Source organism: Hemicordylus capensis, chromosome 2 (assembly GCF_027244095.1).
Source record: "Hemicordylus capensis ecotype Gifberg chromosome 2, rHemCap1.1.pri, whole genome shotgun sequence".
Taxonomy (NCBI): Eukaryota; Metazoa; Chordata; class Lepidosauria; order Squamata; family Cordylidae; genus Hemicordylus; species Hemicordylus capensis.
The window spans coordinates 242,288,435-242,311,108 of NC_069658.1; the positions used below are offsets into that span (position 1 = coordinate 242,288,435).

General features: G+C 45.5%; 1 protein-coding gene and 1 pseudogene across 1 annotated transcript; both read right to left on the bottom strand.

Annotated features, from left to right (window-relative positions):
- LOC128347575 (zinc finger protein 850-like) overlaps positions 1 to 22,674 on the bottom strand; it is a 54,634-nt pseudogene that overhangs the window by 18,065 nt on the left and 13,895 nt on the right.
- On the bottom strand, positions 12,860 to 20,475 carry LOC128347551 (zinc finger and SCAN domain-containing protein 32-like). The gene is made up of 5 exons (XM_053302505.1): positions 20,298 to 20,475; positions 17,580 to 18,105; positions 17,235 to 17,361; positions 15,827 to 15,909; positions 12,860 to 12,985 (listed from the first exon to the last, which is right to left on the bottom strand). Exons 2-5 carry the CDS (start codon positions 17,994 to 17,996, stop codon positions 12,902 to 12,904), a joined length of 711 nt encoding a protein of 236 aa, XP_053158480.1. The 5' UTR covers positions 17,997 to 18,105; positions 20,298 to 20,475; the 3' UTR covers positions 12,860 to 12,901.

Genomic DNA, 22,674 nt, shown 5'->3' on the forward strand with positions numbered 1-22,674 from the left:
TTCCAGAAAGCCAATGGCAATAGAAGCTAGCCTGAAAAAGACTATGGGATCATGTGCTTTGTGTTAGCTCTGGTTATTTCCCAAAATAGCTGCATTTTGACACAACTGCATCAGAGATGATGGTGATGGTTGCTGTATTATTTATTATTACTATACATATCACCATCCCATAACAGTAGGTATCTGGGTGGCTCACAGAATAAAGAATACAACATACTTCTGAGAACACAGTTCGACAAAACCTGCAATTTAAAATGCATTAAAGCAAACAGAAACTACATTTAAAAATACTGCTAAAACAAAACACAGGCATTTTCAAAAGCCTGCTTGAACAAGAAAGGTTCAAGAGAAGCCTGGGCGACTTTCACTAAACCTCCTTTCCAACAGAGTCTATCCTCTGTGCTGTAGACATGCTGTTGTGTTGGGGGTTATGTACAACAGTTTTCATAGCCATTTTTCAAAAAACCCTTTATCTTCAAACATAGTAATTTAATTGGGTTTCCTGATTATATTTTTTTCAATCCTCTTCTGCAATATCAATGGCTGAGAGCTTATCCCACTTCTTCAGATAAGGATTTTAAAAAATTATCCTGCTCATCTTGAAGTAAAGTGTGCTGTTGAGTCGGTGTCGACTCCTGGCGAACTCAGAGCCCTGTGGTTTTCTTTTGGTATAATACAGGAGGGGTTTACCATTCCTGTCTCCTGCGCAGTATGAGATGATGCCTTTCAGCATCTTTGTATATCGCTGCTGCCCGATATTGTTGTTTCCCATAGTCTGGGAAACATACCAGCGAGGATTTGAACTGGTAACCTCTGGCTTGCTAGTCAAGTCATTTCCCCACTGCGCTACTAAGTGGCATCAAATAAGTCTGAAAGTCCAGACAATCATTTACTGAATTTACTTAAGCATAAGCTTTTTTTTTATATATAAGATTTTATTATGCATTTGTTAGTAATATAAGTAAAAACAGGAAAAGTTACATCTCTGAGAGATTACATACAAGAGCATATGCATCATAAGAGCCTCCTCTATATGCAAGATACCATTGGTAATTGTGTATATATGTGTGTGTGTGTGTGTGTGTGTGTGTGTGTGTGTGTGTGTAATTATAGAATAAGAAATCTTAACATGAAATTTAATCTTACCATCAGCGTAATTACGAATCTAGCAGTTAAACAATATAAAGAGGAGAGAGTCAAAACGAGCAACAACAACAAAAAACAACCCCCCCAAAAAACACATATACATGAATATTGCAATTGATTCAGGCACAGAGCAAAACATCCATAACAAGGGTCCCATCCCCACAAGCTCAAAAGCTCAAAACATATTATTAGTTAATATGACATCAATGAAATGCTTATAATTAGCTGGGGGGGGGGATTCATACCCAGCAGAAAATAAAACCTTCCCGAATGCAACTCACTGAGATCCATAAAATCAATGAATATGATTTCTCTGCATAAATTTCATCCTTCTTTTAATTCAGAACCTATGTAAAGATTATCCAAAAGCTTTCTCAAGTTAAGGTCCCAAATGCTCAAATCTCTTTCTGATCTTTTCCATCTCAATTCTTCTGTTTGACACGTAAAGATATTGATAAAGTAATGTAAATGAAATACTAATAGAGTAATTCAAAATGAAATACTAAATAATACCATGTATACAGCAGCGAGATGGATACAATCCAAGATTTATGATAAAAGTAGGGGGGGGGTGGAATTCCTAGACTGGATTTCAATGTTGCATTATATAAGCAAGAAATGAAGGTTCCATTGGTTCTTGCCTGAGTTGTAAAAGCTATTAGTTTCATACAGATACAACAAAGCAACAGCCTGCTAACGCTCAGCACCAAATCATGCAGCAAAATCTTCAGGTATATCTGTTATCACATTGTGTTTGGCTCTCCTCCCTACAAAACACTACATCATTACCGAAAAAGTCTATGATAACACTAGGAAAATACAAAAAATGCAAAAAAAAACCCCACAACAACCCCAAAACAAAAAAACAACAACAAAAAAACAACAAAACCGTTTCCACTTCCAACTGTAAAGCTCTCATTGAAACAAACAAAAAAATCAAAATAAATCTAAAGTCTAGTATATAGGAGGATATCAGTATAAGAGTCTAGTGTATAGAGAGTTGAAAAACTATTTTTGAACCTCTCCTCTAACTCCCCAAAGTAGAAAAAATAAATAAATTTGGATGATAGAAAAAAGATTGCTTATAGAGAGAGAAGATGCTGACCTCACAAAGACATAACATTTAAATGTTAATTTTTCTTCTTAATAACACAGAGCTGTGATAAAGTTCCCAGCCCTTACATGCTGAATATATGACAATTTAACTTATATTCATGACTGGTATCTAAAACCTGTTGCATGAAAATTAAAAAAAAATAGAAAAGATAAACAGTAAAAAGGGGTAAATAAAATGAAATGACTAACTGGGACTCTCCCATCATTTTAAAGACCAACTACAATTTTCCTGACCAGTCTTATACAATACCATCAAATCATATTTCAAATTTTGCCAATAATACAAAAAATAAGCTTTATGTTTGGAGATTTCCCTCTTCACAATTTTTTTTGATAAAAGCAGTTGAATAACAGGGAATATAAAAGCAGTTCTTCAAATAGTAGAAATTAATTATGTATACAGGACACCATTACAACAGCAATCATAATATATATGATGACTGCTTACATGTAAAAATGTTTAAACTGGTTTCCCTGACCTATATTATATTTTTTTGGAAATAACACCACAGGGAATACAATGAGAAGAAGCAAAGAAAAAGTCCTTATAGGTTCAACCAGGCTACTTCAATACCTTTCTTATACATTTTTATCTTGAAGCAAATAAAAGGAAATAAAGAATCTCATTATATTTAAGAGAGTAAGAGAAAAGGGGAGGAAGACATATCATTTAGTTCCAAGGCATTGCTTATACTGCATCAAAGAACTAAACAACTGAAGAGCTGTTGAGAGTTCCAGAAGTCCAATAACGGGTTAATGTAAGAATCTTGAAAAGTTTTGAAAGCATTCCTGGCCCGAGATAAAGTGTTCTGCTGAAGACATAAACTCAATTATAGCTACAGCCCTGACAACAATGACTACCACTCATTCACTGAACTACATGTCCCAATATGCACCGCTCTGCATTTTGGTACCGAGTTGCCCTTCCAGTTAGGCTCCACCTCTGGAGGGAAAGGGAGAGGGAAATTGCTAAATTCAAATTCAAAACCGGAGCAGCCGGAAGGGAATGCCGCATTGGGCTTGATGCAGGGCTCCCTGGCAGCAGTGAAGGGAAGATCCTGTCTGCTCTCTTCTGCTCCTAGAGACTCCCAAGTAAAGAAGGGAAAGCGGGAGGGAAGGCAGGGAATAAGGACGGCGGACGGGAAGGGCGCCCAAGGAGGCTGCAGTGATACTATAGTGGGGTGGGATATTACTAGTGTCATCAGACCCGTCTTCTTCACTGCTGACCCCTTTGCTTCCCGCCCCCACTACTCCCCTGAAGCGCACCCTGGCACCCCCTACTGGATTGGCCCCTTTCTGCGCCCACTGTGCCCCCAGCCCCGTCATTTCCTGCTGGATCCGTCCAAGTGTGAAGCTAAACTCACATGGAGGGGAGCAGCAGTGGATCTCCCGCTGCAGTTGGGCCACCGCGGAGTTGTTCCTCAACTTGGCTGCAGACGCCCATCACTCTTTTTGCTGCTTCACGTTCGTAGGTAACACAGAGGACAATGCTGGAATTTAAGAAGTTGCCTGGAGGAGAAGCAGACAGCCAGCACCTGGGGCCGAGGAGCCTCCTCCAGACCCCCCTCCCTTCTACGATCTGCTGTTTATATTATTCATTTTTATTCTCACGATGTGTTTTTTAAAATGTGCAACCAGACACAAAATGTTCAGTTAAAGACTGAGTGAGTGTGGGGGGCAGTTCTAAAAGAACTTATGCTTGCTTCCACAAGACCAGATCTCCTGTTCTCATCTTGGATGAGATCGCTGTTGCAGGAAGGGATGAGGTGATGGGGAACAGGCTCAGACTGGCCCACAGGGCATATTCTCAGTGCGCCCCATCCGTGGGGTGCCCCTGCTCTCTGCCACACTCAGCAGCTGTGAATACGCCCACCCTTAAGTACCCATTCTGCTCAAAACCTGGCGCCCTCTCCAAATACATTCCACCACCCTCTCAGTGCCCCCAGTCCGGCACTGATGGGGAAGTGGGGGTAGATAGCAAATCTGAACCTCAGCAAAAGCTTTTCAAGAGGACATGTGATTTATTCCCAGAATAGAACATTCCCTTTGCTAGTAAGAAGTTATCACACAGATAGAGCTTGGACTGCAATGTAGAGAGGAGGAAGCTCTAAACCAGCTTTAAAACGCCTTTCTTGTGGGTCAACTGTGTGTAAATAGCGTGCGTGTGAAATTGTTCCTGCAACAGCACTTTTGTTCAGTTCTGCCGGGAAGGATGAAGCTATGGGAAGTTTCCCTTGAGTGCTTTAGTGCACAAATGGAAAAGGGGGGGGGGGCAGGGGGACGGGAGTTGAACTACTGGTACATGTTGTAGACTTCTCTACACTTGATGTGTAAGGGTGTGTATGCACCACTGAGAGACCTTAAAGACCAAGTTGAAGACAGATCATCCTGGAGAGAATCTATATATGTGATCACTAAGAGTCGACACCAACTTGAAGGCATTTAATCAATCAATCACTCCCCTAAGGGGAATATCTTACAGTGCTCACATGTAGTCTCCCATTCAAATACAACCAGGGTGGACCCTGCTTAGCTAATGAGACAATCAAGCTTGTTACCACAAGACCAGCACTCCTCTCCCAAAATACCTGTATTTTGGCACAACTGTATCAGACATGATGATGTTTGTTTTATTATTGATTATTATACATATTACCATCCCATAACGATAGTTCTCTGGGTGGCTCACAGAATAAAGAATAAAACAAAATATACAGCTGAGAACACAGTTAAACCAAACAAGAGATTAAAGATTAATTAAAGCAAAACAGAAACTACAATTAAAAATACTGCTAAAAACAACTTACAGACATTTTCAAAAGCCTGCTTGAATGAGAAAGGTTCAAGAGAAGCCTGGGTGACATTCCCATCACCCCCTTTCCACCAGAGTCCATGCTGTAGACATGCTGTTGTGCTGGGGGGGTTATGTACAACAGTTTTCATATCTTTTTGTCCAAAGCCCCTTTCTATTTACACATAATCATTTAACTGGGTTTCCTGATTATATTGTTTTCAGTCCTCTTCTGCAATGTCAAGGGCTGAGAGCTTATCCCACTTCTTCAGGTAAGGGGTTTTTATTATCTTGCTCATCTTCAAGTAGCATCTAATACATCTGCAAGTCTAGACCTTTGTTCACTTAGGCATGAGCTTTTGAAAGGGTGTCAACCTTTTAGTGACTTGCAAATGAAGTCAGCAATTCCTTTCCCTAATGGGAATTCCAGCCGAGAATTCCAGCAATTCCTTTCCCTAATGGGAATTCCAGCCGAGCATTGGAATTCCAGCCGAGAAAGCCCTGTTGGATGAAAGCAACTAGTCTCACATACTCCTTCCCACAGTACCCAATCAGATGCATCTCTAGGAAGCCCAGAAGCAGGGCATGAAGACTGTTGCCCCCTCCCACTGTTGCTCCCCTGAAACTAGTATCCGGAGGTATACTGCCCCTGAACCTGGAGGTTCCATGTAGCCCTCATGAAAGTTGCCACTGATAGCCCAATTCTCCATGCATTTGCTTGATCACTGTTAGAATCTTCCTCTGTTTCAGTGCACCCCACTCCTGCCTGTCTCCCTAAAAGAGAAGATTCGGTTTCACTGTGCTTTGTCAGCCATGGAATAAGGAAAGCAGCAGCTTTTGGAATGGAGGCAAGAGGGAGGCCCATAGCACACGCCTTTGTGTTAGTAAAATGATAAAAGCATTTCTGGCGTGCGGCTGACTTCAGGCAGAAGGCATTAACTCCTCTTAGGTATTCCCATCTGAAAGCCATTCACTGAAAAGTCTAAAGGAAATTAACCAAAGACTCCAGGATCTTTCCCAGGAGGACAGGAACCGTGGGAATTCCTAACTCATGCCTATCATGAGCCCCAGAGAAGGGCTGACCCACACCCTTCCCTAATCTAAGAGCGACCAATAAAATGAGGCCAGTTTACCCAGTGGGAAGACTCATCCAATCACCAACATGGACAGAGCAAGGAAAGGCGATTGGCTGAGGCTTCCCATGCCCCAAAGGCCTGGCTCTGCGGAACCACAAGTTCTTCACAGATCTCACTGTCCAACAAAGCACAGTTTGGAGTTAAAGTATCAGACTTGAGCATTTGAGCACAACCACTGCGGAGACTGGGAGGGAAACAAGGGTCTTCTCCCAGAGGCCAAAAGGTCTTAGTCCTTCATCTGCATGCTGCTTCTGAGGTCTCTACGTAGGTCAAGGAAAGGTAGATCTCCTGGCTGATTTATCTCCTGGCTTATGTTCTTATGAGACACATTGTAGTTTCAGCACAGCTCTTCTTCTTGCAGGGGCAGATCATAGGAACATAGGAAACTGCCATATACTGAATCAGACCAGTGGTCTATCTAGCTCAGTATTGTCTTCACAGACTGGCAGCAGCTTCTCCAAGGTTGCAGGCAGGAATCTCTCTCAGCCGATCACCCTATCGCTCTCTTTAAAGAGAAAAAAGTCCCTTTCCATTTATGGGAAACAAGGTGGCACTTATACCATCAAGTACTACCACTTAATGCGGCTAAGCCATGGCTCCCAGAGGACCAGCAAGAGTGCCCTAAAATCACCTGCAAACAGAAAGCTAGTGAGCTAGACAAAACATTCAGGGAAACCCACTCACATTTCTTAAAAGAGTGTGTGGTAGCCAAAAGAGTGTGGCAGGGAGTAAGCAAGCTGTTAGAGTGGCCTGATTTGGAAAAACAGAGTTGGGAAGAACTAACCTCGGATTTGAGCGATAGAACCTCCTTCCGAGGTCCCAGAAAGAAACCTTCAAGGAAACGGGACGGAACAGGTGCCCTCATACTAGGGAATTGGAATGTTCCCCTTCTCATAATCAGGTTAGTAAACCTGTATGTCATTTCTGCAATGCTCCTGCATAGGAATAGGGAGGGAAGACGCGACCAAGAGGTTCACGCAGATGAGACAGTAAATCTCTTCTGGAAAAGTTTGTATGGTTATGTGCAAAAAGACAAGAGTATCTCTTCTAAACAGCAATGGGACAAATTGTGGAAATGGACGTCGGACGTAAACCACCACCACCCCCGATTACCTGATGTGCCTTGAAATCCCCCACCCCTGAGTTACAGTACTACCTGCATATACTTCATAACCTTGTGGGTTTCCAAATCCTTGTGTGTAAATCTTTGTAGTTATATCATGTACAAACAACCACTTTGTCTATAATTGTGCTTTGGCAACATACTGTATGCTTTGGTAGTTTGTTGATTCAATAAAAAAATCTTGTCCTATTAAAAAAAATAAATCTTGTCCTATCTTGGAGATGCTGCCAGGGAGGGAACTTGAAACCTTCTGCTCTTCCCAGAGCGGCTTCATCGCCTGAGGGGAATATCTTGCAGTGTTCACACATCAAGTCTCCCATTCAGATGCTATGGGGACAAGTCATGTTTGCTACCACAAGACCAGCTCTCCTCCTGAAATCATACATCAAGGGTCTGTGTGCTCTGCAGATGGGCCATTGAGGAGGGGTGCCAAGGAGGCGACCGTTGGTCCTGCCATTTGCCACCTCTGCCAAAAATACCCCTAGACTCAGTTTTGCTTTAGTTGACATAAGCTACGCCATTTTAGATTGCTAATACTGAGCCACAGGCTCTGAGACTTGTCCCGACATATCTTCCTACATGGTGGAGGGATCTGTCTAGGTCCTATCAGAGTTGCCATGTATTCCTTTCTCACACTCCTATGTTACTTTTGTATCCTGAACTCAGCAACAGTAATGAAGTGATGGGCCATCCTGTTCTTTCACTTTGATGAGAAAGAGGGTTGTTTCTCTTGCTCAGAATAACAATGCATCATTTTAGGAATGTAAAGGAGTAACAATGTCAGTCATTGTTTGATGTAGAAGCTTGCTATGGTGATGTATCACCCGACTGTCTCCTGCCCTTTGATTTGCTGGAAGTGTGAAACTTGTTGTCATCGTGTATATATGCTTAGAGTGGATTCCATTTTGGGTTGCTCTACCTTGCTGCATTTGATATAGAGCATCACCTTTCTTGTATTCTGCAGAATATAATAAAGTAAGTTAGATCTCCTCTTGGTGCAATCAGTTGGCGCCGTTGCATCAGGTGCTTGAACCCTTTGCAGTTATCAGTACCTCCCTCCCATTCTCCTACCGCTGGCCTCCTCATAGCCGCAGCCGAGTGGCAACAGCGTTACACCAGGTTGCAGCTGGCACAAGGAAGCCAGCCAGCCAGCCAGCCAGCCAGGGTAGCATGTGGAAGCCTACGGTGGTCAACTGGCCAATGGCAGTGCTGATGGGTGAGTGGAGGCCAATAGTGGAGAGTGGGTGGAGGCAGTAGCGAAGGCAGCAGTGGCCCAACAAGATATTTAAACACAGGCGACCAACAATGTTGCTATGCCACTGCTGCTTCGCCCCCTGCCCCCCTCCGTCTTTTCAACCCACTGGTAGAGCCAAGCTCCCAGGACCACAGCGCTTCCTGGCCAAAACAAACGAGATACAAGAAAGAAGTCCTGGTTGTTAAGGGCTTCAGAGATTTGCATTCCTTTAGGGGGCATGAAAGAGTTAAATATCCAAATGGGGAGTGCGGCTGTGGGCCTGAGCCTGTCCCAGAGGGCCTCAGCCCCAGATCAGCATCTAGCAGTGCCTCTGGCATGACTTCATCTTTCCCTTCTTAGGCAGAGTGGGGGAGATTTCTTCCAAACAACTATTCTAAGACTGCTCTGAGCACTAAAGCGGAAACGTTTCTTAGGCAAGAAGTCAAAGAGTATGGTCACCTGAGCGTAGGGACACAAGCCCCAAAACAAAGCTGTGAAGTACACATTGAAGTAGAGAGAAGGGGGCTGCCTTTCTGGGGTTCACACACTTTACTTTAAAAAAAAACGAGAAGGGATAAGCGCCTTAAAAAGAACACATCGATCTGGGTAAACATCAGAGGGTAATATCTATCGATGTGGAGTAAGGGAGTAACAGCAGGAGAGAGGGCATGCCTTCACCTCTTGCCTGTGGGCTTCCCTGAGGCATCTGGTGGGCTACTGTGTGAAACAGGATGCTGGACTAGATAGGCCTTGGGCCTGATCCGGCAGGGCTATTCTATGTTCTCATGATGCTGTGGCCACATTTTAAGAGAAGACGACTGGACGAGCGCTTCACTGCTGAGCTTCCACCCAAGAGAGAAGTACTGCCCTTCATAAGTGAGGCCCTTCTTTTGTCAGAGGCACCCCAGAGAAACTCATGCCACAATTAAAATGTAAGTTTCTAAGGGGGACATGGCTTGGGCTCTTTTTTTTTACAAAGCAGATTAATGGAGCTTGTTTTCAGGAATTGTTACATGTGGTCTGGGCAGATTAACCTTTTTGCTGCCCATAGGCAAAAAGGTTTTAGCCGCGCCCCCCCCAAAAAAGAAGGGGGAAAAAGAGGCGTGGTGGCAGTAGCAGTAGTTGGGGGCAGACTGCTATGGATTGCCCAGCCCTAGCCATAGCCCAGACTGTTATGGATAGCGGAGCTGCTGCTTGCAATCAGGCACTGGGGAGGAGGGAGGAGCTCGTTGCTGCCCGTATAACATCAGCGGGCTTTTCACAAGTTAAAAAACAGGAACTCTCCCCTCCTCGTCTCCCACCCTGCAGCCAGGCGCCACCACCGAACTTTAGGGGGCAAAAGGGGAAACTTTCCCCTTGCCCAGTTGCCCCTCCCTGCAGCTTTTTCTTTCTTCTTCTTCGGGGGTGGGGGAGCTCCTCTTGCCACCGCACACCCCCGCAGCTGCTGCCACTCTTCAAATTTTGCCACCATAGGCAGATGACTCTTCTGCCTATGCCTTAATCCGTATCTGCATGTGGTTTGTGGAACCAACCTTTTGAGCTCACTTTACGAGCTTTTATACGGATCTTTTTGAGACTATTAACCAGAGATACAACTATGAACCAGATTCCCAAAGCAGAAGCGTCACAAAATATAAGGTGTTTTGTCAGTCACACAAGGCAGAAGTTTTATTTAGTTCTTCCCCAAAGAGTGAAAAGCATATCATTAGACAAATTATAGTATATTAATAGATACAGCAGCCAATGTCATAGCAATTTGCAGCTGTACCCATGGCAGTCTTTCACAGATGCACACAGGCAAATCTCATGCAGATACCAGGCAGTCATGAGGGTCAATACTCACCACTGATTTTGACAGATTGGCCAAATCTGCCAAAATCAGCCTACCAAGCGTAAGAGAGATGTTACCTTCAGCAAAGAAAAAGGCGCTTGCCATTTCTGGTTATGATGTTGGCCCCTCTCTCTCCTATACTTTCTTCTTTCCAGTGGGGAATAGGGCAGAACCATCTCCTTATTTGAACATATCCTTTGCTCCAAGCATGGCTCTTGTCCCACTCTCCCATATGGGGAATTCTGAGACTGTGATTTCCGGACAAGGAAAAGGGGATTTCGGACCGTTTCTGTCTTTGCTTCTTTGGGAGTCTCACTTAGCACATAGCAACACATGTAGATTTCACATGATCCCCAGGTCTGCAGAACACCGTACTCAATCAAAATGCGCAAAATGTTTGTAATAACTTGGGAACATTTAGAAATTAAGAAAAGTTTACAAAGTGTTTGTGTGAAAACCAAATCATTATTTCAGCACATTACAGTAGCAGTACAAACTATAGTTGGCCAGGTCACCACGACCTGGCCACACAATCTGTCGGTTGCTTGATGAACAAGGAGGAGGGGTCTATCAACGGCTACTAGTTGGAGGGCTGTGGGCCACCTCCAGCCTCAAAGGCAGGATGCCTCTGAGCACCAGTTGCAAGGAAGTAACAGCAGGAGAGAGGGCATGCCCTCAACTCCTGCTGTAGGCTTCCAGTGGCATCTGGTGGGCCACTGTGTGAAATAGGATGCTGGACTAGATGGACCTTGGGCCTGATCCAGCAGGGCTGTTCTTATGGTTTCTATGCTACCACAAGACCAGCTCTCCTCTCCTTGCAGGGAGAGAGCAATTGTTTCTATTCAGCCCAAAACGGTGTCTCTTCCAGGGGCTGTTGCTGGTCTCCCTTACATTTACTTTCAAACTGTGAGCCCGATCAGAACAGGGAAAGGCTACAGAAACAACCTGGATGGCTTTAAGAGGGGTTTGGATAACTATCAACAGCTACTACCCTGAGGGCTGTGGGCCACCTCCAGCCTCAAAGGCAGGATGCCTCTGAGTACCAGTTGCAGGGGAGTAACAGCAGGAGAGAGGGCTTGCCCCTTTCAACTCCTGCCTGTGGCTTCCAGCGGCAACTGATGGGCCACTGTGTGCAACAGGATGCTGGACTAGATGGGCCTTGGGCCTGATCCAGCAGGGCTGTTCTTATGTTCTTAACAACAGGCCTCAAAAACAAAACCCAATCACATCAGAATTCATTTACAACATGAACAAGTAGAGTAGTACTTCAGTGAGAAATAAGGGAATGCCTTCAACCAAAGTTCTTCCCACACACCCAGCATTTATACGTTTTCACCAGTGTGAAGCTTTTGATGATAAGTCAGGCTTCTGCTGTGTCTGAAGCTCTTTCCACACTCCAAACATGTATATGGTTTCTCTCCTGTGTGAATCCTTTGGTGTAAAGTCAGACCTGTGCTCTGACTGAAGCCCTTTCCACACTCTGAGCATGTATATGGTTTCTCTCCTGTGTGAATCCTTTGGTGTGAAGTCAGACTTGTGCTTTGACTGAAGCCCTTTCCACACTCCAAGCATGTATATGGTTTCTCCCCTGTGTGAATCCTTTGGTGTGAAGTCAGACTTGTGCTTTGACTGAAGCCCTTTCCACACTCCAAGCACGTATATGGTTTCTCTCCTGTGTGAATCCTTTGGTGTGAAGTCAGATTTGTGCTCTTACTGAAGCTCTTCCCACACTCCAAGCATGTATATGGTTTCTCTCCTGTGTGAATCCTTTGGTGTGAAGTCAGACTTGCGCTATGGCTGAAGCCCTTTCCACACTCCATGCATGTAAATGGTTTATCTCCTGTGTGAATCCTTTGGTGTAAAGTCAGACTTGTGCTATCACTGAAGCCCTTTCCACACTCCAAGCATCTATATGGTTTCTCTCCTGTGTGAATCCTTTGGTGTGAAGTCAGACTTGTGCTCTGCCTGAAGCTCATTCCACACTCCATGCATGTATATGGTTTCTCTGCTGTGTGAATCCTTTGGTGTGAAGTCAGACTTATTTTCTGACTGAAGCTCATTCCACACTCCACACATGTATATGGTTTCTCTGCTGTGTGCATCCATTGGTGTGAAGTCAGACTTGTGCTCTGACTGAAGCCCTTTCCACACTCCAAGCATCTATATGGTTTCTCTCCTGTGTGAATCCTTTGGTGTGAAGTCAGGTTTGTACTCTGACTGAAGCCTTTTCCACACTCCAAGCATTTATATGGTTTCTCCCCTGTGTGGATTCTTTCATGTTGACTGAGAATTCCTCTCTTGCTGAAGCTTTTCCCACATTCCAAGCATTTGTATGGTTTCTCCTCAGTATGCATTTTCCACTGAGGCTGAAGGCTGGAATCAGAATGGGAGCTCCTCCTGTAGAAAGGGCAAAGAGTCTTCTCTACTACTTTCTCCTTTCCCCCCTGGATTGTGACTGTATGCAATTCACCGTGCTGAGCAACAGGGGATCCATTCCTCTTCTTCTGTTTGACTTCAGCTCCTATTATTTGCTGTTCCCTCTGTGTTCTTCCAGCACCTCCCAACAATCCTCTTTGGGATTTTTCCTCACTCTCACAACTGCCCACTGCTGGAATGAAGAGAGAAAACTGATCAAAGCTTAGACAGTAAAGGGGCCTCACATCCATGAACAAGCCCCAGTTACGTGTCCTCTTGATGGGAGAAGAACACAGCCAGACTGCTCTGTATTACTGAGACATGGGTGGAGGCACCCCAGGGCCAGCGATGCAGTTTTTGGTGCCCTGGGTGAAGTATGCTTTGGCACCCTCCAATTAATTAACATGGGAAATGAGATATCTAGAATGAACTTTGTGAAGTTTTTACTTGGAAATCTAAATGAACACTATAATGAGGAAAACAAGCTCTCCAACTTGCACTAAAATTGCCAAAATGTGATTTGGAGTCCGAATTGCAAGCACAATCCCTTTTAAAATGAGGGCTTACATGGCCCTTTTAAAGTGGAGGAGAGCAGGTCTATACCTGCTCCTTCTCCACTCACTGCCATTTGGAATGGTGGCACTCCACCCAGCTATGCCCCTGCGCCAGTGGGGCAGCTGCCCCAAGTGATGGTGGCATACACATGGCCACTGCACATGCGCAGATGTCATGTGTGTGCTGGGGCAGCTGGGTGTGGACATAGCTGCGGGGAACGTCGCCATTCAGGAAGTGACGACGAGCAGAGGAGGAGCAGATATGGACTTGCTCTCCTCCACTTTAAAGGAGCTGTGCTCTCCTCCACTTTAAAGGAGCTATCCCTCCTTTTTAAAGGGATTGTACCCATGATTCAGACACCGAATTGTGTTTTAGCACATCTCTAACTAAAACTGTGTTGAAGGCAACCACCTTATATTCTCATTTTCCCTCCCTATTTCCCCCCCCTCCAACAAACCAATCACAACACAACTTAATCAAACCACACCCCTCCAAAACCAAACTGTAGAACAGGAACTGTGAACCTTTGACCCCTACACAGCTTCTTCTTCTTCTTCTTCTTCTTCTTATTATTATTATTATTATTATTATTATTTATTCGATTTCTATACCGCCCTTCCAATAATGGCTCATATACAAAAAGAGGAGGCTTAATTACTTCACACAAGAACAGGGGCGTTAGACTAGGATGGGTCAGACAGAGGAGTTTAGATGATTGTATGGCAAATCGGCAAATTAGATCTGTACATAAATTATTTACAGTAACACAGAAGGGTTGGCTATCTGGTCCTGGTCAAATTACTGGTGAGATCACCTCATCTCAATATATTTTTTCAAATGATGCAATAATCAGCAATTCATAATTTGGCAAATGAGGCAACAGTCAACAATTCATTATTTCTGCAAATGAGGCAACAGTAATCAAGTAGTTATTCTATAATAATGTCTTTCTGATTAAGGTGGGTGGCATCTTCTAATTAGACGTAGCCCATCAAAATAAAAGTACGCGAAACCATCTTCTTAGGAGTAAATGACCTTCCCCTAACACAAGAGTTTTAAAAAGTTTAAGCCATGGACTTGATTTAATGGGTTTTTTCTCCCTATGTTAGACCTTTTGTCCCCTTTGGGGGATTCCTCCTCTCCCTTTGGGGGGACTTTTTCTCCCCCATCAAAGAAGGTCTCCTCTCCTTTTTGAAGAACCTTTCCTTCTTTGCTTCCAACATTCCTCGTTCTGAGCTTTAAGCTCTAGCTGTAGTCTTTTCAATTCTTTATTTTAATTTTGCTGGGTATCCTGTTTTGAATCCTATTATTTGTGTTGCTGAGACTGATTTGCAGATTGAACTGGAAGGACTTTTAAACTTTTTAAGGATTAGCTCTTCTCACCTATTCTTAATGTAACCCAAATAAAATGTTTTAATTTGATTTCTAGAGTGTGTGTTTCATTTACTGGACAGTGCGCAAACATCAGGTTAGGATCAAATAACCACATTGCTAAGATTTGGCTACTAGGGAATATTCCAACACATAATTGGAATATTCCACAGGCAAGAGGTGAGGGCATATTCTCTCCTCTTATGTTGCTCCCCTGTACCTGACATTTAGAGACATCTTCACTCTGAGGCTGGAGGTGGCCAATAGCCAGTGATAGACCTGTCCTCTATGAATGTGTTTAAGCCCCTTTTAAAGCCATCCAGGTTAGTTGCCATCACCATACCATCATAATAAGAGAAAAGAAATATATTAGTTGGGACCAGTGTTCCCTCTAACAGAAAATCCCAGATGTCAGTGACTAAAACTCCCAGCATCTTCTGCCAAAGCAGTTAGGAATTCTGGGAGCTGTAGTCAACAATATCTGGGATTCCCTCTTACAGGGAACACTGGTAGGGACATGCTATCACCCTCCTGATCATTACACTGAGGGTGACCTGGCGTTGGAGAAGGAAAACAGGGATGTGTCAGAGAGAGGTGTCATCTCTTTCCCCTTTTCAGTCTCCCCTTCAGTGAAAAAGAGGGAGCCTTACCCAGAGAGGACACAGTCTCATAATTCTCCTCCATGACTGCTCTGTGCAGGGCTCTTTGATCTGGATCCAGCAGAGCCCACTCCTCCTCTGTGAAATGCACAGCCACCTCCTCAAAGGTCACTGGACCCTGGAAGGAGAAGAAAACATTTCTTCCTCACAGAACACTTAAGGGCCCATTCCCTTCAAAGCACAATCCAAATGTGTAGTTAACATAAGCTGGGAGGAGAAGGGCAGGAAAGATTCCCCTACAGGGTCATTCATTATATTTATATACTATACCTAGTTAGCAAGACTAAAGACTTAACTAGTGGACTTCACAGCCCTCCTAGCTGGCAGTTTTGACAGAGGCCAAAGGAAAGAGAAATGCTTTCACACCCGGGGGGGGGGGAAGTGGAGCAGATGAAGGTGACAGTGTTTATTCCCTCTCCTCCTCCCCCCCCCAGTGACCCCTCCCCTACTTGGTCTGGTTGCACTGAAGCCTCTTCCACTCTACCACCAAGAAGAGATGTCCAAGGATCCATCGGCAGAGCCATTCCAGCACCTGCGAATCACACAAGGGTGATGGAAAGATGTTGGTGAATGAAACAGAGCGGTGATTAAGTATATACATATTTTTAAAGTCTTCATGTTGGCTCAGTGCACAATTCAAAATATGGATTCTGATGCATATGGCAGTTTTTGAGTTGAAAATTGTCATAACTCAACCTATTTTAATACTGTGGGAGAGGCTGGAGAAAAGCATTCCCCACACAGACGCACACAGGCACACCAGATACTCAAGGGGGCATCAAAGCAGGGCTAGGCATTCCTAGGGCCTCCCTTCATTGTGTACATCTGGCAAAAAAAGGATGAGAGATGAAAGGAGACAGGACAGAGAAAAGCCTGAGGAGAGAGTTGTAGGGGCCATTCCCTCTCTAGATGATTTTCTTCAAGCACAGATGGGTAATTCCAGCTCACTTCCCAAACTTCCACTTCTAGAACAGGCAGGCAAATGCTAAGACTTGTGGAGGGTGGCCGTCCTGCCTGAAGGCTGCAGAGCAAATCCTTCCATCTGGGGTGGCAGGTCACCCAATGGAACAACCTTGCCTCTCATCTGCCCAAACCAGTCCTCCCCTCTGGGGACATCCCTGGTCTCAGCCTCCCCTTGAGCTCCATTGAGTGCAGCTCTGTAGAAAACTCCTATAGACATGAAAAGAAAACACTGATGGAAGTACAAGAGTGCATTTGGGGGGCGGGGGGGGGGGGGAAGCGTGCTAAAAGCATTTTTCCTGCAGGTCAAATACTCCAACTTGGAGGGCAGAGCAGCCTCCACACACATATGCCCAAATAATTTCTTCCCTCCAGACACTCTCCCACTCTCAAACTTTCCTTGAGATCTTTTGAGTGCAGCATTATAGAACATCAGAACAGACCAAAAATTATTGAGCACACATACAAGTGCATATTAGGGGGAGCATGTCCAATGCACCTCTCCAAGTAACCTCGAGGTCCAGCAGTGGGAGAGCAAATGGGAACACTTGCCCGCCCTGTTGCCCAACCTTGGCTGTCATCGGGAAGGAGAGGTTGATGGGAATGATGCTAGCCTGGAGATCTGATGATTTCAAATCATGGTTCATCCTTTATAAACATTTTCTGTTTGGGAATATTTAAGCTCAATGCAAGAAAAAGTGTCTCCCAAAAGTCTCTGTAAGTACAGGGTCAGATGTATAAATCCAGAAACAAAACATTTTCTAAAACCATTTTGCAAGAGGCTAGAAGGCAGCAACCTCCTAGAATAGGCCCAGAGAAACATCAAAGCATCAAAGTACTTTGAGAATATCTGAGCAAGAGGAAGACCAAGAAGATGTCTAACCCATCCCTCCTTACCCAGCGAGGTGGCAGCTCCGCCAACATCCTGCGAGGTCCACCTGGAAAGCAGCATCTGCTTGGCATCCAATGGAGCCCTCTCTGCCTCCAAGAAACTAGGAGCTGCTTCTGACAACAGTCCTGGAATCTGAAAGAGACAGAAGAAGAGATCCCAGACAGTGGACAGGAAGTGGTAGAGATTAGTACAGGAATAGTGCAGAGCAAGGCTTGAGACGAGGTGGGGTGGAGGTACACCTCCTTGAGCAATTCTCCAGTTGCCTTCTTGGACAACTATTGGCTTCTTCCAGGATTGCCTGGCTCACATTCTAGGCCCGTTGCCGTTCCCAGGATGAAATGCTCTCTCACCTGTTGCTCTTCATGCTGCTTCTTCTCCTCTGCCTGGCTCAGGAGGAAACCTTCTGCCAGGGCCAATGCCTGGTAACTGGTCTCCGCTCCACATTCTCTGATCCATCTCTCCATCTCAGGGGGTAGCATGGTCAGGAATTGCTCCAGGACAACCAGGTCAAGGATTTGATTTTTCATGTGTCTTTCTGGCATCAGCCACTGACGGCAAAGGTTGTGCAGCTGGTGGCAAATCTCTCGAGGCCACTTGGCATCCTGGTAGCAGAACTGTCTGAAGCGCTGGCACTGAATATCTGAATTCAGGTTATCTCCACTCAGGATCTTCTGCATGCTCCTTTCCCAGAATCTCCCGCTGCTCTCAGCCTTGGTGTCATCAGGGCCGTTTCCTGCATCCAGGCCAGCAGAATCTTTCTTTCCCATCTTTAATCTGTGCTCCAGGACAGCCTCCAACAAGATCTAAAGAACTCCTTGTTTTCTCTTGAGGGATGAACTTTTCTGACACCCAGATTCCACCTTGTGGACCTTCTTCCTGTACAAGAAGGAGACAAATGCCAGGAGTCAAAGAGAAACTAGAGAGGCAATGTGTGAGGGAAGAAAGCGGGGGGGGGGGAGGAGTGAAGAAAGCCTTCAGTGCAATGCAGCATCCTTTCCTTTGGCCCGACCCTAAGAACTCCCAAGCCTTCCTCCTCCTCTGGGCTTTGTTACAGCCTCCTCACCCCACAGCTGCACTTGCTACACGCTCTTTCCTCTTCAGCTCTCCCTGTCCAGACCTCTCTTTCCTTTACTCCTCCACGTGAGGAGGGATTGTACCTCAGTGGTTTCTTTGTCCAATTCCCAAGAAGACAATCCTGGGCTAGATGGACCAGAGCTCTGACTCAGAAGGCAACTTCTTCAATATTCTTCAGCTGCCTCTTAGGGCAAATGAACATAGCATGAAACTGAATTAAGTCAACCCAAGGGAGTCAATCCCCAAACTGGAAAATATGGGAGCGATAAACAACACAACACAAAACATCTTATAATCTATTTTATTTATTTATTTAACATATTTTTATACCGCCCAAAACTTACATCTCTGGGTGGTTTATAACATAATAAAAACAGAAAGAAAAATGTTAAAACAAAAACAAAAAGTTTAAAACAACACAACAATTTAAAAATTTTAAAACAATATTTTAAAATAGCATTAAAACCATTAAAACAATATTAATTAAAGGCCTGGGTGAACAAATGCGTGTTTAAAGACGTTTTAAAAGCTGTCAGAGATGGAGAGACTCTTATTTCACTAGGGAGCACATTCCAAAGCCTTGGGGCAGCAGTGGAGAAGGCCCATCCCTGAGTAGCCACCAGAGGAACCAGTGGCAAATGCAGACAGACCTCTCCTGATAATCTCAGTGGGTGGTGGGGTTCATGACGAAGAAGATGTCTCTTAAATACTCAAGGCCCAAGCCGTTTAGGGCCTTATAGGTTATAAAACAACACCTGCCCGGAATCCAATTGGCAGCCAATGTAGCTCCTTCAATACGGGAGTAATATGGTCTCTCCGAGATCACCCAGAGACCAACCTGGCTGCCGCATTCTGGATCAACTGTAGTTTCCGGACCATGTACAAGGGCAGGTCCACATAGAGCGCATTGCTGTAATCCAGTCTGGAGGTTACAAGCAGATGTACCACTGTTTTGAGGTCGTTCATCTCAAGAAACAGACGCAGGTGGCCCATCAGCTGAAGCTGATTGAAGGCACTTCTGGCCACTGCCTCAACCTGGGACACCAGGGAGAGACTTGGATCCAGAAGCACCCCTAGATTGCATACCTGTTCCTTCTGGGGAAGTGTGACCCCTTCCAGAACAGGCAGATCAAAATTGTCTCTCGAGTTTCGAACCCGCACAATGAGTACCTCCGTCTTATCTGGATTCAGTCTCAGTTTGTTATCCCTCATCCAGATCATCACCGCCTCCAGGCAGGCATTTAGGGAGGTTATGCCCTCTCCCGATAATGCTGACATGGAGAAATAGATTTGGGTGTCATCAGCATACTGATATCACCCTGCACCAAATCTCCTGATGATCTCTCTTAGCGGTTTCATGTAGATATTAAACAACATCGGAGACAATATGGAGCCCTGGGGCACACCATACAAGAGTTCAGATTTTGAAGAACAGCAGTCTCCAAGGGACACCATCTGGAACCTGCCCGAGAGGTAGGAGCGGAACTACAGCAAAGCAGTGCCTCCCACCCCCAACCGCCTCAGACGTTCCAGAAGGATACTATGGTTGATAGTATCAAAAGCTGCCGAGAGGTCCAAAAGGACCAACAGAGTCACACTTCCTCTATCAATTCCCAACTGGAGATAGTCCATGATCACCAAGGCAGTCTCCACCCCATAGCCCACCCGAAAGCTGGTCTGAAACAGGTCAAGATCATCAGTTTCCTCCAAGACCTTCTGGAGCTGGGAAGCCACCACCCTCTCAATTACCTTGCCCAGCCATGGAAGGTTGGAGACAGGCCTTCCAATGGGGTGAAAGGGACAGGGGTGGGGAGACCAAGGGTCTACCTTAACAGGGGCGAGCTCAGACTTGCTCCTCTGTGCTGAGACCCACTTTGTTCTCTCCCTTCCTGCTGGGTCTCCCACCCACCTCATTCCGTGCCCACCTGTACTGCCTACCACCCTTCCCCGGTGGCCAGCCAGGTCCCCTCCCCACAAAGGCACAGGGGACTCACCAGTTCGCACCCCCAGCAAGGGTGGAGAAGGCAAGGGTCACTCCCTCACCTCCCCCAGAAGGGGCGCAAGAGCTTCAGTGCCTTCTTCAGCGGGCTTCAGGCAGCAGCTCTGGATTTTAGTCCAGGCAGCATTCCCAGCTAGGCTACCCTCGAGAGGATCCAGCAGGAAATCACAAGGGGGTGCCCAGTGTGGGTGGGTGTAGCCTAGCTTGAAATGCTGCCTACACGGAAACCCCGAGCAGTGCATTTTGGGACAGGTAGTTCTGTGAATGACTACAACCATGGATGCATTCATTCAACGAACTACATGTCCCGAAGAGCAATGCTTTGCATTTTGGGACCGGCTTGCCCTTCCAGGTAGGCTCCACCTCTGGAGGGAGGGGGGGGGATTATTGCAATTTCAAAACGAGGGCAGGAGGGAGGGAATGCAGCTTTTGTGCAGGGCTCCATGGCAGCTGCAAAGGGGAAATCCTGTCTTCTGGCCCTAGAGACTCCCAAGTAAAGAAGGGAGGTGGGGGGAGAGGGTGAGGGAAGGCAGGGAAAGGACGGAGGGTGGGAAGGGCGCCCAAGGAGGCTGCAGCGAGACTGCAGTGGGGAGGGATTTTCGTAGTGCCAGACTTGTCCACCTCACTGCTTCCAGCACAACCCACTTGCCTCCTACCCCCACTACTCCCCTGAAACGCTCCCTTGCACCCCCTGCCCAATTTGCCCCTCTCTGCACCCACTGTGGCACCTCCTGTCTTTTCCTGCTGGATCCGTCCAAGTGTGAAGCTAAACTCACAGGCTGACAGGCTGGAGTGGAGCAGCAGTGCCTCTCCCGCTGCAGTTGGGCCACCGGGGAGTTGTTCCTCAACCTGGCTGCGGAGCGGACCCATCGCTCTCTTTTCTACTACATGTTCGTACGGAACAGAGGACAATGTTGGAATTGAAGAAGCTGCCTGGAGGAGACCAGAAGCAGACAGCACCTGGTGGCGGGAGGGAGCCTCCTCCAGACCTCCTCTCTTCTATAATCTGCTGTTTATATTATGCATTTTTATTCTCACAACGTGTTTTTTAAAATGAACACAAAATGTTCAGTTTATTTTATTTTATTTTATAGGTTTCTATACCGCCTAAAACTTGCATCTCTGGGTGGTTCACAATTAAAACAAAATTCTCCTGTGCCCAGGTATAGTGAAGAGGAGGCAGGAGTGCATGTGGGTGTGTGCACGGATACATGGTGCCCACCAATGCCTCCAAATGTCATTTAATGCCTCCCCATGATTATCTCATGCTAAACAAATGGACAACCCAACAACTGCATGCTAAATCAATAGGAAGCTCCGGCTAGTGTAAAGGGGCACTAAATGCAAAGCATCTTTTGAGGTCTCACTAGGAGGGGACTCTGCAGAGGGGCATCGAAACTCAGCAATCTGCATCAAAACTCTCAGGGATTTCCCAGACTCTTTGAAAAGTGTGTCCCTTTCCCTCAAACCTGCAGCGCAGGTACTCCAAAGAGATTCTGTGTGTGTGTGTGTGTATGTGCACACGTGCCCACACACCCCATTAATTGCAGTAAGGCTGCTTATAGAGTAACTTCTTGTGGGTGTGGACTAGTGACTGCATTATTGTGGATAGCAATAGCAATAGCACTTACATTTATATGCCGCTTTATAGCCGGAGCTCTCTAAGTGGTTTACAATGATTTAGCATATTGCCCCCAACATTCTGGGTACTCATTTTACCGACCTCGGAAGGATGGAAGGCTGAGTCAACCTTGAGCCCCTGGTCAGGATCGAACTTGTAACCTTCTGGTTACAGGGCGGCAGTTTTACCACTGCGCCACCAGGGGCTCATTGTAGTTGTAGTTCTGTGACATTTCTAGCTGTGTTTGGAATATTTCTAACAGAAACCTTAATTTACTTTTCAAAAAAAAATTCAAAGAGCTTTTGTTTGAAAAAACCCTCAATAATTTGTTTTTATGGTAAAGGTTAAAACATATTATAGAAGTAAACAACTGTACCCTTTAAAAAGACCAATTTATACAATTTAGTGTAGAATATAAAATATTTCTCATTTGTCAATGTTTAGAAACATTGTGATGATGCTTGCTTCTTACTCTGCACGTCATGAGCGCACTTTTATTCAGACCATGGATGGTTTCTAGGATTGGCTTGGGGATGTCCTGTGTTTTCCAGGCAATGATTTTTGGCCAGACTGTGGTCCAAGTCAGGGGAGATGCCCCCAGGGTGCTGGAAGAGATCCTCATCAGTGGAAAACATCTCTGACATGAAGTATCAGCTTTACTCTTAGGCACTGAACTGTAAGGAACCAGAAGGCTGGCTAGCGACATCTTTTCTGGCAGGGAGGTTCACTCTTCCTTTGCCCAATTCCTCTG